At 46.8% G+C, this 19,315-nt stretch overlaps 2 protein-coding genes across 3 annotated transcripts in view; both read left to right on the forward strand.

Moving 5' to 3' along the window:
• LOC120023464 (gephyrin-like) overlaps positions 1-10,044 on the forward strand; it is a 31,803-nt gene extending 21,759 nt beyond the window's left edge. Inside the window, exons 6-13 of the mRNA XM_038967483.1 lie at positions 1,236-1,389; positions 1,617-1,738; positions 1,973-2,060; positions 4,682-4,755; positions 4,912-4,976; positions 6,752-6,855; positions 6,979-7,075; positions 7,296-10,044. Coding sequence (XP_038823411.1) covers positions 1,236-1,389; positions 1,617-1,738; positions 1,973-2,060; positions 4,682-4,755; positions 4,912-4,976; positions 6,752-6,855; positions 6,979-7,075; positions 7,296-7,429 — 838 coding nt within the window. The 3' untranslated portion in view covers positions 7,430-10,044. The remainder of the gene's footprint in view (positions 1-1,235; positions 1,390-1,616; positions 1,739-1,972; positions 2,061-4,681; positions 4,756-4,911; positions 4,977-6,751; positions 6,856-6,978; positions 7,076-7,295) is intronic.
• Positions 10,045-10,421: 377 nt separating this feature from the next.
• The window catches only part of LOC120023067 (MAGUK p55 subfamily member 5-A-like), a 58,634-nt gene continuing 49,740 nt past the window's right edge, over positions 10,422-19,315 (forward strand). For both annotated transcript variants that reach the window (XM_038967020.1, XM_038967022.1), the window contains exon 1: positions 10,422-10,588. The gene's annotated coding sequence lies outside the window, so the exon portion shown is untranslated. The remainder of the gene's footprint in view (positions 10,589-19,315) is intronic.

Raw genomic sequence — 19,315 nt, forward strand, 5'->3', positions numbered from 1 at the left:
GTCACCCATGTGACAGAATGCAGCAGCCATCACACAAAGCATCGGGGAGTACTGGAGTTCCGGTTGGTATGGTGGCATCGGCTCTGTGTCGCCACCGATGGAACTGGTGGTGCCTAGCCAGCTTGTCGGGCTTCCACGCCCTAGATGGCTCAAGAGGTTTCCTTGCCCCGGTTGGCTCGGATGGCGCCCATCCCACGTCGGGCCTCAGCCGGATCGTCAGTTCTTGTTCGCCCAGCCGGTCCAGGAGTTTTGTTTTTTGTTTTGTTGGTGACGTCGGGGTGGACTCCGCCGCCGATGGAACCGGTGGTGCCTAAGCCAGCCCATCGGGCTTTTACGCCCTGGCTGGCTCGAGAGGTTTCCTTGCCTCGGTTGGCTCGGCGGCTTCCCATCCCACGTCCCATTCAACCGGATCTTCGGGCTCCCTCTCCGCAGCGGGATCGACAGGCGTCTTGTCTCAGCCGGATCGTCGGGCTTCCATGCCTCAGCCGGCTCGCTAGGCTCTCACACTCCTGCCGGTTCGTTGGGCTTCCACGCCCCCAACCGGCTTGCCCAGCGCCCATGTCTCGGCCGGTACGCCTAGATGGGACGCAGGGTGGTTCCCCTAGAGGGGGGGGGGTACTGTCACGCCTGCTCCCGCTCTTCCCCCTTGGCGCTTGAGGGCGCCAGGCTTCCCTGCATCACTCACTCCTATCATCTATTACTCACACCTGCCTTCCCTTGTCACGCGCATCAGCGATATTGGACTCACCTGGACTCACTCATCATCTGTTTATTTCCTCCCCTATATTTGTCAGTTCCCTTGCTCTGTTCCCCGCTGCTGCATTTATTGTCTTTTGTTTGTGTTACTCATTTGCTGACACTGTTCTTATCTCGTTCCATGTCCGTTCCACATTAAATGTTTGACTCCCCATACATGCTTCGCCTCTCCAGCGTCATTCCATGTGACACATAGTCTAGACACTGTGATCATTTTTTAACCGAACCGACCTCAAAAAGCACTAATAGCTCAGCACTATGTATTGCACAGCCATGTCAGTATCTGAGTGCCTGCCACTCACCCAGCGCCCTCTGTCCCTTTCTCCAGGCCTATAGGTCATGATATAAATCTTGAGGTACTACTAGGGTTGCCACACCGGCGGTCACGAGTCATGAAGGCAGTGAAATTCCACGTGACCGTAGTACCAGTACTGTGTCTCTGCCACTCACCCAGCCCCCTCTGTCTCCCCTCCCTCCAGGCCTATAGGTCATGATATAAAGCGTGGGGAATGTGTCCTGTCCAAGGGTACCCACATGGGCCCTTCTGAGATTGGCCTGCTGGCCACCGTAGGAGTCACTGAGGTGGAGGTGCAGAAGTTCCCAGTGGTGGCTGTCATGTCAACTGGCAACGAGGTGAACACACAAACACACATATCCATGCACACATATTTTGCCATCACTCATGGTATCTTTAATACCTGGGATTGCGGTGGCAGGTAGCCTAGAGGTTAGAGAGGCGGGTAAGACATCAACCGATTGCCGGTTTGAATCCCAGGTTCTGACAGGAAAATATTGCAAGATGTGAGATGGTTTCCTGTAGAATATGAACAATAAAGTAACCTGTGTGTGTGTGTGTGTAGCTGTTGAACCCAGAGGATGACCTGCACCCAGGGAAGATCAGGGACAGTAACAGGTCTACACTGCTGGCCACCATTCAGGAACATGGCTACCCTACCATCAACCTGGGCATCGTCGGAGACAAGTCAGTCAACAACACTCAATCATAAGCCTCAGTAACAATGGCTTCATCTACCCTCCAAGAACATTTTGGGCTGGTTTCCTGGACACACATTAATCCTAGTCCTGGACTAAAAAGCATGCTCGATGGAGAATCTGAAAGCACAAGGCTAAAATCTGTGTCTGGAAAGCTATAGATTCATCTACGATCAGAAAGATGGGAGGGTATGAACTGTGACCTGTGACCTTTCTCCTACAGCCCAGACGACCTCCTTAATGCCCTGAACGAGGGGATCAGCCGTGCTGACGTCATCATCACCTCAGGAGGTGTGTCCATGGGAGAGAAGGTAAGATTATATTTAAAAAATAAAAAAAAATAAAAAGAGAACAAGGTGATAAGCGTCACTGCAGACCCTGGTTCGATCCCGGGCTGTATCACAACCGGCCGTGATCGGGAGTCCCATAGGGCGGCGCACAATTGGCCCAGTGTCGTCCGGGGTTACGGGAGACTGGGTAGGCCGTCATTGTACATTTTTATTTGTTCTTAACTGACTTACCTAGTTAAATAAAGGTTAAATAAATAACAAATGAGTGGTGAGGCAGTGAGCTTATTTAGATATATTTTTACGAGGTCACTGTGTTTGTCAGAGCAAATTAAATGGCTAGGGAGTAGGTGCTAGGGGCATTGTCCTTTGTCAGATGGCATCATTCTAATGCTACACGCAGTTGAGACAATGGGGCTAGGGGTGGAGTTTGGTCTCTATGTTGAACCTCGAGTACTGTGCATCTGCTGTTCTGATCCAGCTGTTACTCCTGCTGTTCTGATCCAGTTGTTCTCATCCATCTGTTACTCCTGCTGTTCTGATCCAGCTGTTACTCCTGCTGTTCTGATCCAGCTGTTACTCCTGCTGTTCTGATCCAGCTGTTACTCCTGCTGTTCTGATCCAGCTGTTACTCCTGCTGTTCTGATCCAGCTGCTTCTCCTGCTGTTCTGATCCAGCTGTTACTCCTGCTGTTCTGATCCAGCTGTTACTCCTGCTGTTCTGATCCAGCTGTTACTCCTGCTGTTCTGATCCAGCTGTTACTCCTGCTGTTCTGATCCAGCTGTTACTCCTGCTGTTCTGATCCAGCTGTTACTCCAGCTGTTCTGATCCAGCTGTTACTCCTGCTGTTCTGATCCAGCTGTTACTCCTGCTGTTCTGATCCAGCTGTTACTCCTGCTGTTCTGATCCAGCTGTTACTCCTGCTGTTCTCATCCATCTGTTACTCCTGCTGTTCTCATCCAGCTGTTACTCCTGCTGTTCTCATCCAGCTGTTACTCCTGCTGTTCTCATCCAGCTGTTACTCCTGCTGTTCTCATCCAGCTGTTACTCCTGCTGTTCTGATCCAGCTGTTACTCCTGCTGTTCTGATCCAGCTGTTACTCCTGCTGTTCTGATCCAGCTGTTACTCCTGCTGTTCTGGTCCAGCTGTTACTCCAGCTGTTCTGGTCCAGCTGTTACTCCTGCTGTTCTGATCCAGCTGTTACTCCTGCTGTTCTGATCCAGCTGTTACTCCTGCTGTTCTGATCCAGCTGTTACTCCTGCTGTTCTGATCCATCTGTTACTCCTGCTGTTCTGCACCAGCTGTTACTCCTGCTGTTCTGATCCAGCTGTTCTGATCCAGCTGTTACTCCTGCTGTTCTGATCCAGCTGTTACTCCTGCTGTTCTGATCCAGCTGTTACTCCTGCTGTTCTGATCCAGCTGTTCTCATCCATCTGTTACTCCTGCTGTTCTGCACCAGCTGTTACTCCAACTGTTCTGATCCAGCTGTTACTCCTGCTGTTCTGATCCAGCTGTTACTCCTGCTGTTCTGATCCAGCTGTTACTCCTGCTGTTACTCCTGCTGTTCTGTTCCAGCTGTTACTCCTGCTGTTCTGATCCAGCTGTTACTCCTGCTGTTCTCATCCAGCTGTTTCTCCTGCTGTTCTGATCCAGCTGTTACTCCAGCTGTTACTCCTGCTGTTACTCCTGCTGTTCTGATCCAGCTGTTACTCCTGCTGTTCTGATCCAGCTGTTACTCCTGCTGTTCTCATCCATCTGTTTCTCCTGCTGTTCTGATCCAGCTGTTTCTCCTGCTGTTCTGATCCAGCTGTTACTCCTGCTGTTCTGATCCAGCTGTTACTCCTGCTGTTCTGATCCAGCTGTTTCTCCTGCTGTTCTGATCCAGCTGTTACTCCTGCTGTTCTGATCCAGCTGTTACTCCTGCTGTTCTGATCCAGCTGTTACTCCTGCTGTTCTGATCCATCTGTTACTCCTGCTGTTCTGATCCATCTGTTACTCCTGCTGTTCTGATCCAGCTGTTACTCTTGCTGTTCTGATCCAGCTGGTTTGGCTGACCTTTTGTATGTTTACTGCTTATCTGAATTCTCTACTTCTCTCTGGGTTTTCTGCTCCAATTACTTCTGTTATTGGATCACACACTTCACCATCTGTCAGACATGGAAACGTGTACACCTCACCATCTGTCGGACATGGAAACGTGTACACCTCACCATCTGTCGGACATGGAAACGTGTACACCTCACCATCTGTCGGACATGGAAACGTGTACACCTCACCATCTGTCGGACATGGAAACGTGTACACCTCACCATCTGTCGGACATGGAAACGTGTACACCTCACCATCTGTCGGACATGGAAACGTGTACACCTCACCATCTGTCGGACATGGAAACGTGTACACCTCACCATCTGTCGGACATGGAAACGTGTCAGTAGAGATAATCAACGTCTCCGTTTAAACCCACTGACTCCATAAGAAGTTTAACACTGTCCTATGACAACTTCTTCCTCAACGTCAATATAATAAAAGGAATTTTATAATTCAATGAATATAATTCTTAATATAATTCAATTAACTTTATAGGCATGAAATACACTGTAAACACAACACAATAATTTACAATATATCTTTTGATGTTTCAGGACTATCTGAAGCAGGTGCTTGACATTGACCTCCACGCCCAGATCCATTTTGGACGGGTGTTTATGAAGCCAGGGTAAGACATAATTTTTTTATTTGATACATTATGCTACAAGAGTTTAGAGGGATATGCCTTGTTAATTCATCAAGTGAGGATGAGGATGGTTTAGGAGAGATGGATAGTGAATCACGGAAGGTCTTAGTTGGTTCGCCTTCTGTTTTCTTCTCTTAGTCTCCCCACCACGTTCGCCACTGTAGACATTGACGGGGCACGGAAACTGATATTTGCCCTACCAGGTATGTGTTTATGAGCTGTTCATGTCATATGTACTGTGTGTACAGTATCTGTTGTTTGTGTGTAGACCCGTAAATGTTGTTGTTGAGTCTCAGGACTGGCAGGGGATCGCCGGCCTTGACTGCTCTAAGTCCAAAATGCCAGAGTTTAACAACCAAATGTATGTTTCCCTGAGAGAAACATGTTGTATTAATCCAGCAGCATGCTCTCAGACAGAGGTAATGTTTCTCTTTAATTACACTCCCCTTTCAGTTCCTACAGCATCCTGGAACAAAACAGCCTTCCTTCCACAGCAGCAGCTTTTTCCCCGATTGATCATTTACATTTTGTATATGAGTTGTTGTTTGTATTATAAATATGTTTGTGTGAGGGAATGTTTTATACCAGCCCTCCAAAACCGTGTTCCTAGAGTTTACCTAAGACCCACCAGCTCTAAACATCAAACCCCTAAGACCCCTATTTGACCCACCCAACCAGCCCTGCTGACAACAACCTCTTGTCCCTCTACTCTCCTAGCCCCCCCTGCACCTCGACCTCTCCATTGCCCCCAGCAGACCCCCTTGCCTCTGCCTGTTCTATTGCCTCCCCCAGCCCCCCTGCCTTGCCTCTGCCCGTCCTACGCATGTTCGGAGGGCTAGTCTGTGGCTGTGGTGACTGCCACTCTTTTTATATTCCCCCTTTAAGGTAATTTCACCTTCAGAGATACAGGCGCCATTTTCATCGACCATGTCCCCGACAGTGAGGCAAGCAGGGTGCTTGTGCCACCGCGCGGAAGTAGGTGCTACCACCGTGGTTGACCGTACCGTTCAGTGTGCTGCTCTCTACCTGAAAGCAAGCTTACTTCAAATGAGCTCAGAAAACGGAATTTAAACTGAAAATGGGAAATATTTTTTTTGCTTTAAGTGCTAAACTGAAACTTGGCCCAACCTCAAATGATATGGGCTTAAAATGATCTCAAAATGCAAACTTGATGCCAAATGAACTTTTTATCTCCCAAACTTTGTTTGGGCATGTTTGGGGGCATTTTTGTTCGTTTTTTAGTAGTGATTAAGAAAAATAAGATCACTACACCTTTTAGTAAACCCAAACTTGAATCTTAACAAAAAATATTGACATAAAATAAAGAGTTTTTATTTTCTTATGTGATTTTCTGTTCGGTTTTCTGAGAAAGAAATATTGTTTTGTTTCTGTGGCGTTGTTGTTGGTTCTGTCGCGCCTCGTTCTGTTTCCCAGTGTCGTTCCGAGCCCCTGCGGGTATCTATCCCATCATTCCATGCTGTTGCTTGTTGTTGTGATTTGAGAGCGCTACTCACCCTTCCCCCTGCTGTTTAATTTCATTTTACCTTTTTTGACACCTCCCGTCACTGCTGCTGGTTGGTGTAAAGACTTTTCCCACTCTCCCCAAAGAGCGCTCACCCACTTCTCCCACTCCCCTAAAGAGTGCACCCCTCCAGTCCCTCTTCTGTGCAACCTTAAAAAGTCAGAAGCGTACCTGTCTCAACTGTCTGCCTCCTCATCCCCCCGGCCCAGCCCGGTCCCCCGGCCCCATACTGACAGGCCAGTGGGGTGAGAAGAGAACCACTCTGCACTGAGCCTTTATCCTGTGCTACAGGGGCTGCCAGCTGGAGCATGTCAATAACAACAATGCTCCTACACCCCAACCCGTCCAAACCTTCTCTGGCCTATCCTGTCATCTCCCCCCTTAGCCCGCTGAACAGTGGTAATGTCCCGTCCTTTTCTCCCTCTCATCCTCAGCCCCTCTCTTTCTGTTGGTCAGGTAACCCAGTGTCTGCGGTTGTCACCTGTAACCTCTTCGTCATCCCTGCTCTAAGGAAGATGCAGGGGATCCTGGACCCTCGGCCCACCATCATCAAAGCCAGGGTAAGTTAACAACAGAGTTATTTTATTTTTTTGCACATAGCTTAATGCAAATACATTGGGGTTTAAAGTTGAGTGTGATGTCATCATTCTGCGCCCTGCTTTCTCCTGTGTGTGTGTAAACAGCTTTCCTGTGATGTAAAGTTGGACCCTCGTCCAGAGTACCACCGCTGCATCCTGACATGGCACCACCAGGAGCCTCTGCCATGGGCACAGAGCACAGGTATTATCTCATACACACAATACTTTGTCATCAGCACGTTTGCATGTAAAAAATGGATAAGGGAAAATGTGTATCAAAAAGTTGATTCTTGTCATGTTATTGGCTCTCTCTGTCTCCCCACCCTCCTCCCTCTCTCTCCCCCCTCTATCCCTCTCTGCCAACACTCTCCTTCTTTATCTCTCTCACTCTTTATCTCTCTCTGTCTCTCTCCCCCCTACAGGAAATCAGATGAGTAGTCGACTGATGAGCATGAGAAGTGCCAACGGGCTGCTGATGTTGCCTCCTAAAACAGAGCAATATGTGGAGCTGCATAAAGGAGAGGTTGTGGACGTGATGGTCATAGGACGACTATGATGATGTCATCTTACGAGGACAGATAGATAGACAGGGAGAGAAAGTGGTGCATGTCCACATATCATAACTATTCTGTAATATGCAATGGCACAGCTAGTTTTTATTGATTTGGATAATAAAGTTCATCAAGTATAATTAACCAACATCTCGAACACAAAGTAAATGAGTACATACATTGATCATGAAATCTGAATTTGAAAAGATCATTGTATTTCAAAGAAAGACAAAATGTTATACCTTTTAAAAGTGAAAAAATAAGAGATTTATTCTGTAATATATTATATTATTATAATTATTATTATTATAATTATGAATATTATATTGTCATATTAAGCAACTCTGTTTCTCTTTCATCCTCGCAATTGCTTTGTGTGTTCAACCCTAGACCTTATAGATAGATAGCAGTAGCATTTCAATAACAAGCTGTAGGTGCTCAAAAAAATACAAATACTATTTTCTTATCTCACAAAAAAAAGATAGAAAATACATATCTTCTTTTTGAACAATGAAAACCCTTTTGAGATGATGTCAGAAGTCCCTCTTGGGGTATGTCCTGATTCTTCACCCTTCTCCTGAAGTGTACACTTGCACACTCCCCGTCATTTTTAAAGGCATTGGATTGGTGAAGGTAGGCATTGACTGGAGGGAGTTCCCACCATTACTAGATCCATGCAAGAAAGTATGCAGGAATAGAGTGAAGAATCAGGATGTAGCCTTGGTGCTCTGGCTTATTAGGAGTGTTTTCAGGGTCCTGAGGGTGCCTCTAGCTATCTGTCCCTTCCCTTTAGTATTCTTCTCTTCTATGCCTCATTATATGGGCTTTATAATGCCTCATAATGGCTTCACACACAGCTTTGCTTGTTGTTTTTCTTGTGAGTCGTGTTTGTGTGCAGTTGCCAAAAGTGGTGGGTATCTTGGGCCAAAAGTCATAGGGTCACCATGATGAGACCTGGGCCTGTATTCATAAAGTGGCTCGGAGTAGTGATCTAGGACCAGGTCCCCCCGTCTATATAGTCTTATTCATTATGATAAACTGATCCTAGATCAGCACTCATACTCCTTTATGAATACAGGCCTTGAAGGCGGATAAAGGCAGCGAGTGGCCTGCCAGTGCCCACTAGGCTGACTGTTTCCCCCTAGCAGCCCCCCAGCTGCCCCCCAGGCCCACTAGCTGCCCCCCAGTCCCACTACTGTAGCTTCCCCTCCAGGCCCACAAGCTGCCCCTGAGTCCCCCTAGCTTCCCCCCAGGCACCCTAGCTGCCCCCTAGCTACCCACCAGGCCCACTAACTTCCTTCCAGGCTGACCGTTCCCCCTAGCTGCCCCCTAGCTACCCGCCAGGCCCACTAACTTCCTTCCAGGCTGACCGTTCCCCCTAGCTGCCCCCTAGCTACCCGCCAGGCCCACTAACTTCCTTCCAGGCTGACCGTTCCCCCTAGCTGCCCCCTAGCTACCCGCCAGGCCCACTAACCTCCTTCCAGGCTGACCGTTCCCCCTAGCTGCCCCCTAGCTACCCGCCAGGCCCACTAACCTCCTTCCAGGCTGACCGTTCCCCCTAGCTGCCCCCTAGCTACCCGCCAGGCCCACTAACCTCCTTCCAGGCTGACCGTTCCCCCTAGCTACCCGCCAGGCCCACTAACCTCCTTCCAGGCTGACCGTTCCCCCTAGCTGCCCCCTAGCTACCCGCCAGGCCCACTAACCTCCTTCCAGGCTGACCGTTCCCCCTAGCTGCCCCCTAGCTACCCGCCAGGCCCACTAACCTCCTTCCAGGCTGACCGTTCCCCCTAGCTGCCCCCTAGCTACCCGCCAGGCCCACTAACCTCCTTCCAGGCTGACCGTTCCCCCTAGCTGCCCCCTAGCTACCCGCCAGGCCCACTAACCTCCTTCCAGGCTGACCGTTCCCCCTAGCTGCCCCCTAGCTACCCGCCAGGCCCACTAACCTCCTTCCAGGCTGACCGTTCCCCCTAGCTGCCCCCTAGCTATCCGCCAGGCCCACTAACCTCCTTCCAGGCTGACCGTTCCCCCTAGCTGCCCCCTAGCTACCCGCCAGGCCCACTAACCTCCTTCCAGGCTGACCGTTCCCCCTAGCTGCTCCCTAGCTACCCGCCAGGCCCACTAACTTCCTTCCAGGCTGACCGTTCCCCCTAGCTGCCCGCCAGGCCCACTAGCTTCGTCATAGTCTGACCTGGTACTGAAGTCCCACCCAGAGACGTGTATTCTTTCACATATCTAAATATGTGCCTCTGGTCCCACCCTGTCCCCTGCCCTTCTACTTTACCAACACGGCCTGTCTCCCCCCACCCTCACCCCTACAGGACTGCTCACCTCACACATACTAGTACAGATATGTGAGGGAACTGGAGGAGGGAGGAAACTTTGTCTTTTATGTGTTTAATTTCAGAAGGAAGAAACAGCTTATTTAAAGTGCTGACTGCCTTTTAACAACTATTCAAACAATGTACAGAAAAATACATGAATACAAAAGAGTGATATTGTACAGATTATGGTGACCAGCAATCCTGACTAAATTAATGAAGCAATGGGGAGATATTGAACTCTGTACTATAAACGTTTTCTGTAATATTGATGAAACTAATGAAAAATTAAAAATCCTTGATCATTATGTAAAACAATTTCTTCAGTCTCTTATTTATAAACTGACGTGTCCAATTGGAAATATAAAACGATTATATTGTAACGACCCTGGGTGCTACATAGAGAGTACATCAAAATATATTTATTTCTACACCATTGGTCCTTGATTTCAGCAAAAGCTTGCCCTGGGTAAAAAACCCATCTAAATCAACCCTGTCACTTACAGACGTAAAGCATAGACTGTATATATATGTAAAGTCGTCTTTCATTGGACAAAATATAATTGTTTAGGGTCCTGTGAGCAGCATTGTCCAATCGCGAACGTTGTTTCATGCAAATGTACTGGGCGCTGTAGAGCAAAAGGGAGAACCTTCACGTCTGAACAACTCTCGAGTTGGAAATGACTCCTAACGCACGGCTACGGAAGAGAGGATCCGGACGGATATTGTGGCACAAAGTTAGCAAAGTTTAGTTTTTTTTTTTTTACTCAACTGATACAAAAAACAGTGGAGTAATATTGGACATGTGAATGAAGAATATATTCTCGACAGGGTTGCGGGAATAAAGTGAGTAGTTCTCTTCCATTTCCTATGTATTTTGGAGTGGCATTGTCTGCGACGCGTTGCCAGGGAAGAGCTAGTTAGCTAGCGCGATCTTTTAAAGTTTGTTCTACCTGGTGAACTAACAGAAGAGTATCTCACATCAGGTTGAACTAAAGCTGTTGTTTCAACTTCGGTGGATAACAACGAAATTGTTTATTTACTTGGGTAAAATTGTCACCGAATGTCACTTTCCATCCAATGGCATAGCAGAGAATGTCGCAACGCAATGGCTAGCAACTGCTACAAGCTAGAAAGGCGGACTAGGTACTTTTGCCTAACCTGTTGCGTGTGTGGGTGCGCTAATCGATGCTCTCTTTAAACGGGTATTTAGTTCGACCATATCTTTTGAATAAGACTTTTTGCATGTTTGTCCATAACTATCTAGGTGGCTAGCTATTTGCAAAAAGCAGACTAGATTCTAGAACTGTCTGCTACTAGCTAGCTCGCAAGGTGTAATTCTAGCTATGAAAAGGGCTCGTGCATCTAAAAAAATTATAGTATTCCAGACAGGACAACCATGTGTCTCAAAACATTATATTTACCAATCCAGTACAGATAGATGATAAAGAGACAGTCTGTTTTTGACAGTAATGCAATAAAGTCTGACCAGAAAGTCCTCATCAATCAACATAAGGATGACAGGTGATCTTCATTTGGTCACCATATGGCCTGTGTCAACATGATCATCAACACTGATGTCTGACACCGAGATTATGCCCGTATTGTGATCAACTACTCCCTTCAATGGCTGTCTGACCAAAGCATCAGTGACTAACAAATGCAGGCTATTTGTTCAGTACAAATATCTATTTTTAGATATACTAGAAAAGCAATACAATCAATGAAGCCCACATCCATTTACTGTTGATAACTCTAAGCTTATCAATCAAGCAGCAGCCACACACTGGGTGCTTATCACCTACTGCCCAGCCTGATACTATCATGGTAAAAAATACCAATCTTATCAGTCTCCATAATCACATGCCTCCAGTCACATGACTGTTCAACTATTCACAGATAAGTGGGTTCCCTCCTTTTTAGGTGGTGCGCCTCCAATCACTGACCTAAAATAGCTGGGAAGGACCCCACTGACCTTGCTTATAAACACAATGGTTGGTTACCCCTGATAATCACAGTGTTGTATTGTCAACAATAGGGCCTGCATTCTCAAATCAGCCTGTGCTGATGACGAGCTACAGTTTGCACGGCAACCAAGAGTTTTCCCCTTAATTTGACAAGTTCGTCATCAAGGTATTCAGGTGCTGGTATCTCTGATACTTCACCTCATTCGTTAGCAGCCAAGCCTAAACTAAAACAGCCCCTAACTGATGTGAAGTCTGTCCCCCACCACCCCCCCCCGGCCCTGCTGTCCACCTTGGCTAGGCTACCCCCATAGTCATGTTTGTAGTAGCCAGAGAGTGAGCCTTCTATTTATCGAAGTATGAATGTGTTGTTGTGACTGACAGAATGTTGCCCATATAGTAGTAAAAAGTTCACATTAAAAGAAGTTTGGTTTACATATTAACTGAGCTGCCTTCGCTTCTGTTTATCTCCACTGCCATGTTGAAGGTCACGGTCCAGTTTTGAGCAGGTAGAATAGCTGAAAGCACTTTAATTTGATGAGTTTGATACCTGTTGAGTGTACTTCTGCAACACGTTATCAAAATGTAACACTTCCTATAAATGCCAAGGTCATATGGACTAGAGGCTGTCGTATGCCCCTCTGTCGTTCTCCACCTTCATGCATCCCGTCTCTCCGCCCCCTCTCTCTACCACCCTGGTGCTGGTTGTTTTTATTGAATGTTTATTTAAAACCCTGTTACGAGGTGGTTCAGTATGTTACATGCCATCTCTCATTTCCTCTTCCCTGGAATCTGGAATGTTCATTATTCTGTGTGTGGAGTGTTGGAATGTGGAGTGAGAGTTCTGGAGAAGATCAGAATCCAGGTCTGTTTCTCCTCCACAGTGACAGGCTAAGGGAGGGTAGGACACACTGACCCACAGCTGAGGTGTTACTGGGGACTCTGATTACATGTAATCAGAATAAATAAGTTCATAGGCCTAGTTGATTCTCCTAGCCTATATTCCTCTCCTTTTAATGTGAGCCAAGAAGTGAGAATAAAAGCAGCGTGTGGGAATGAAAATATCTTGAGTGGAATGTTAGACTCTGCCCAGTGTTGTTTATATTTGGTTTGGCTCAGGACAGTGGGCTGGAGGAGGGGGGCTTCTCAACCCCATCTGTGGTCTCAGAAGGCTAGACCAGGAAAGAATAGACAGACACCGCCCTTTAAGGGCTCCCGAGTGGCACAGCTGTTTAAGGCACTGCATCTCAGTACAAGAGGTGTCACTACAGTCCCTGGTTCAAATCCAGGCTGTATCACATCTGACCCATAGGGTGGTGCACAATTGGCCTAGTGTCATCCTGGTTAGGGGAGGATTTGGCCGGGGTAGGCCGTCATTGTAAATAAGAATTTGTTCTTAACTGACTTGCCTAGTTAAATAAAATAATAAGGTAGTCAAGTGGGCTGGTTTTAGCTGCCTGCTGTGCCCGTGACAAGCTGCTTCATGCCCACGGTAGTACAGGTCTATCCTGTAGAGATGACACCTGCAGTGCTGGCAGGACCATGTGTGATTCACCTCGTATAACCTAGCCATCAACAAGCCTGGAGGGTAGTATATGACATTCTAGTGTTGTTTATGGCTACACACCACCAGGACAGGTCAGGACACTGACAGACCAACCTCACCCCAAACACCACCATGATGTTACCATGCTGTTTGTCTGTAAATCTCATGTAGCCTGGACCAGGAGTGGTATGTTTGGGGAGAAGACAGTGATGTAGCCTGGACCAGGAGTGGTATGTTTGGGGGAGAAGGTATGTTTGGGGAGAAGACAGTGATGTAGCCTGGACCAGGAGTGGTATGTTTGGTTTAGCCTGGACCAGGAGTGGTATGTTTGGGGGAGAAGACAGTGATGTAGCCTGGACCAGGAGTGGTATGTTTGGGGGAGAAGACAGTGATGTAGCCTGGACCAGGAGTGGTATGTTTGGGGGAGAAGACAGTGATGTAGCCTGGACCAGGAGTGGTATGTTTGGGGGAGAAGACAGTGATGTAGCCTGGACCAGGAGTGGTATGTTTGGGGAGAAGACAGTGATGTAGCCTGGACCAGGAGTGGTATATTTGGTTTAGCCTGGACCAGGAGTGGTATATTTGGTTTAGCCTGGACCAGGAGTGGTATGTTTGGGGGAGAAGACAGTGATTTAGCCTGGACCAGGAGTGGTATGTTTGGGGGAGAAGACAGTGATTTAGCCTGGACCAGGAGTGGTATGTTTGGGGGAGAAGACAGTGATTTAGCCTGGACCAAGAGTGGTATGTTTGGGGGAGAAGACAGTGATTTAGCCTGGACCAAGAGTGGTATGTTTGGGGGAGAAGACAGTGATTTAGCCTGGACCAGGAGTGGTATGTTTGGGGGAGAAGACAGTGATTTAGCCTGGACCAGGAGTGGTATGTTTGGGGGAGAAGACAGTGATTTAGCCTGGACCAGGAGTGGTATGTTTGGGGGAGAAGACAGTGATTTAGCCTGGACCAAGAGTGGTATGTTTGGGGGAGAAGACAGTGATTTAGCCTGGACCAGGAGTGGTATGTTTGGGGAGAAGACAGTGATTTAGCCTGGACCAGGAGTGGTATGTTTGGGGGAGAAGACAGTGATTTAGCCTGGACCAAGAGTGGTATGTTTGGGAGAGAAGACAGTGATTTAGCCTGGACCAGGAGTGGTATGTTTGGGGGAGAAGACAGTGATTTAGCCTGGACCAAGAGTGGTATGTTTGGGAGAGAAGACAGTGATTTAGCCTGGACCAAGAGTGGTATGTTTGGGAGAGAAGACAGTGATTTAGCCTGGACCAGGAGTGGTATGTTTGGGGGAGAAGACAGTGATTTAGCCTGGACCAGGAGTGGTATGTTTGGGGGAGAAGACAGTGATTTAGCCTGGACCAGGAGTGGTATGTTTGGGGGAGAAGACAGTGATTTAGCCTGGACCAGGAGTGGTATGTTTGGGGGAGAAGACAGTGATTTAGCCTGGACCAGGAGTGGTATGTTTGGGGGAGAAGACAGTGATTTAGCCTGGACCAGGAGTGGTATGTTTGGGGGAGAAGACAGTGGTCAAATTGTCTCTGTTTTGTTACCTCCCAAGTGTATCTTTTTTTCGTCATTCTGTTCAGGCAATTCAAGCACTTACTGAATGGGTCATACATTCTTAGTTAAGGTAATCATTTCCAGGTGCTGTCCACTGTTTAGTGTGTGTGCGTGCGCCATTAGTGAAAACATGACATAAGACCATAGAATTAGAATAATTAATAGTAAGTTAATAGGATCTCTATACATCAGACAGACAGGTGCAGAAGTAAACACTGTTTGGGGAAGTTGTTTACTCTGTCTGTCAGGGCCTGTAGGTTTGTTCCTCTCACTCTGCTTTAATCTGAAAGGTTGGTCACACCCACAGCCTAGGACCTGCTGCACCTGCTGCTTCCCCTTAAAAACAAAACACCTACACACACTGACCCCTCCTCCTTTACCCACAGGTCATGAACCTGTTCCATCTGCCTTCGCTCTCACATTGTAGTCTATATGCTGTTGCTTAGTCTTTGGGGTTTAGGCCGGGTAGCTGCTGATGTAGAAATAGTATTATCATATACATTTGGTTGATATGTAATGAGCTGTTTAGGAAGGTTTTTGCAGCCTCTACCAGGCCCATTGTGTATAGCTGTCTGTGTTGGTCAGTCAGTTCAGTCAGCCCAGTGGCTGAGAGGACCAGGAGGATGACCACTCTGACTCCACCAGGGTGCTTAGCTAAGCCACACAGCAGCAGATGGTCCACTCAAAGGTCCCAGTGTGGGCAGGGCTTGAAATTGAGGGCGTTTCTTCATCCCGAGGACAGTATAAAGAAGTCTAAGATGGTTCAAAACAGACTTTGGCACAGTCCCGCGACGATAGATCCAAAATTCATACAACCACTGTTGCATCCAAAGGAATGATTTGCTTAAAATGTTGATAAAACTATTATTTCATATTTTAAGTGCAACAATGTGCACACGGCGCCAGGCCTACATGTAAATGTTCCATAATGCAAATTGCGGGAAAACACCTTTTCTAAAATGCACACCGCACATGCGAGTGGTTACATGGACAGAGATGGAAGTATCTGTTAGAAATGTAGAAAGAGGGATTAAAGGATAATGCCTTTGCCTGTTAGACAATGAAATAAAGTTGAAAGAACCAATAGAACAGGAGAATACATATGAGGAAGTGTTGTTTATCAAATATTTCCCTCAACATTTATTTTGTGGGAATTTGGCTAGGCTACTTTCAAGCAAGGTAAGACCTGCTTCATAATATGAAGTAAAACGTCCAGGTTTCATACAAGTAAGGAACAGGAAAAATATAGTGACGCTAATGATCTTGGCAGTCTTGTAGATGGATTTTTTTTTTTTTTTAAACCTTCTAAATTCAATGTTAGATGCACAATACAGAAATTGCTCCGCCATTTCCTGGTTGCTAAAATTCTAATAGTTAGCCTAATCTCAGTTTGTGACAAAGCAAGTATAGTGTAGAGAATCATTGTACCTTCTAAACCGCTGTGAAATATATTTTCCAACACCAAAAATATTGTATTTTAAACTGTTTGAAGCTGGTGTACAAAACTGAAAAACAAAACTTAATAACGGAAAGCATGGAATAGCACACAGAACAGATCTATCACTTTTGACTTGCTTTCAATGTCAATGACTGATCTATATCACACACTTCTATGTGAATTTGGTCGTGTTGCCCCAAAAGTGACACAGTTCATCGTCAACTAGCTACATAGTAGCCTATGCTTAACTGGCAGAAGGATATCATGATTATTTGCATCAATCCAGTGGCCAACTCATCATGTGTGCTATAGCAACACCGCTAACCAGACAGTGCTAGGTGCCTACACACTTGAATTAAGGGTAACTATACTCTGCCCAGTACATCACTGGGGCCAAGCTTCCTGTCATCCAGGACCTATATACAAGGTGGTGTCAGAGGAAGGCCCCAAAAAATTGATAGAGACTCCAGTCACCCAAGTCATAGAATGTTCTCTCTGCTACCGCACGGTAAGCAGTACCGAAGCACCAACTCTGGGTCCAAAAGGCTTCTACCCCCAAGCCATAAGACTGCTGAATAATTAATCAAATGGCCACCGGACTATTTACATTGACCCCCACCCCCCATTTGTTTTTACACTGCTGCTACTCTGTTTATTATCTTTGCATAGTCACTTTTCCCCTACCTACATATACAACTTACCTCGACTAACCTGTACCCCCGCACACTGACTCGGTACCGGTACCCCCTGTTTATTTTTTATTTTTTTATTTCACCTTTATTTAACCAGGTAGGCCAGTTGAGAACAGGTTCTCATTTACAAATGCGACCTGGCCAAGATAAAGCAAAGCAGTGCGACACAAACAACAACACAGAGTTACACATGGAATAAACAAACGTACAGTCAATAACACAATAGAAAAAAGTCTATATACAATGTGTGCAAATGACGTGAAGACGTAAGGCAATAAATAGGCCATAGTAATTACAATTTAGCAAATTAACACGAGTGATAGATGGGTAGATGATAATGACGTGCAAGTAGAAATACTGGTGTGCAAAAAAGTTAATTAAAAACAATATGGGGATGAGGTAGGTAGATTGGATGGGCTATTTACAGATGGGCTGTGTACAGCTGCTCAGATAGCGGATGTTTTAAGTTATTGAGGGAGATATAAGTCTCCAACTTTAGCTATTTTATTTTTATTTTTAAAAATTGCAATTCGTTCCAGCAGAGAACTGGAAGGAAAGGAGGTGTTGGCTTTGGGGATGACCAGTGCGATATACCTGCTGGAGCACGTGCTATGGGTGGGTGTTGTTATCGTGACCAGTGAGCTAAGGCGGAGCTTTACCTAGCATAGACTTATAGATGACCTGGAGCCAGTGGGTCTGGCGACGAACATGTAGCGAAGGCCAGCCGACTAGAGCATACAGGTCTCAGTGGTGGGTGGTATATGGGGCTTTGGTGACAAAACAGATGGGACTGTGATAGACTGCATCCAGTTTGCTGAGTAGAGTGTTGGAGGCTATTTTGTAAATGACATCTTTGAGGATTGGTAGGATAGTCAGTTTTACAAGGGTATGTTTGCCGGCGTGAGTGAAGGAGGCTTTCCTGCGAAATGGGAAGCTGATTCTAGATTTAACTTTGGATTGGAGATGTTTAATATGAGTCTGGAAGGAGAGTTTACAGTCTAGCCAGACACCTAGGTATTTGTAGTTGTCCACATATTCTAGGTCAGAACCGTCCAGAGCAGTGATGCTAGATGGGCGGGCGGGTGCGGGCAGCGATTGGTTGAAGAGCATGCATTTAATTTTACTTGCATTTAAGACCAGTTGGAGGCCACGGAAGGAGTGTTGTATGGCATTAAAGCTCATCTGGAGGTTTGTTAACACAGTGTCCAAAGAAGGGCCTGAAGTATACAGAATGGTGTCGTCTGCGTAGAGGTGGATCAGGGAATCACCAGCAGCAAGAGCGACATCGTTGATATATACAGAGAAAAGTGTCGGCCCGAGGATTGAACCCTGTGGCACCCCCATAGAGACTACCAGAGGTCCGGACAACAGGCCCTCCGATTTGACACATTGAACTCTATCTGAGAAGTAGTTGGTGAACCAGGCGAGGCAATCATTTGAGAAACCAAGGCTGTTGAGTCTGCCGATAAGAATACAGTGATTGACAGCCTTGGCCAGGTCGATGAATACGGCTGCACAGTACTGTCTTTTATCGATGGCGGTTATGATATAGTTTATGACCTTGAGCGTGGCTGAGGTGCACCCATGACCAGCTCGGAAACCGGATTGCACAGCGGAGTATGTACATTAGGATTCGAAATGGTCGGTCATCTGTTTATTAACTTGGCTTTCGAAGACTTTAGAAAGGCAGGGTAGGATAGATATAGGTCTGTAACAGTTTGGGTCTAGAGTGTCACCCCCTTTGAAGAGGGGGATGACCGTGGCAGCTTTCCAATCTTTAGGGATCTCAGACGATGCGAAAGAGAGGTTGAACAGACTGTTGCAACCCCTATTACCAATGGCGGCGGATAATTTTAGAAAGAGAGGGTCCAGATTGTCTAGCCCAGCTGATTTGTACGGGTCTAGGTTTTGCAGCTCATTCAGAACATCTGCTATTTGGATTTGGGTGAAGGAGAAGCTGGGGAGGCTCGGGCATGTAGCTGCGGGGGGTGTGGAGCTGTTGGTAGGGGTAGCCAGGAGGAAAGCATAACCAGCTGTAGAGAAATGCTTCTTGAAATTCTCGATCATCGTGGATATATCGGTGGTGACAGTGTTTCCTAGCCTCAGTGCAGTGGGCAGCTGGGTGGAGGTGCTCTTATTCTCCATGGACATTAGTGTCCCAAAACTTTTTGGAGTTAGAGCTACAGGATGCAAATTTCTGTTTGGAAAAGCTGGCCTTTGCTTTCCTAACTGACTGTGTGAATTGGTTCCTGACTTCCCTGAAAAGTTGCATATCGCGGGGACTATTCAATGCTAGTGCAATCCGCCACAGGATGTTTTTGTGCTGGTCGAGGGCAGTCAGGTCTGGAGTGAACCAAGGGCTTTATCTTT

This window comes from Salvelinus namaycush, chromosome 28, assembly GCF_016432855.1.
Source record: "Salvelinus namaycush isolate Seneca chromosome 28, SaNama_1.0, whole genome shotgun sequence".
In the NCBI taxonomy this organism is placed as follows: Eukaryota; Metazoa; Chordata; class Actinopteri; order Salmoniformes; family Salmonidae; genus Salvelinus; species Salvelinus namaycush.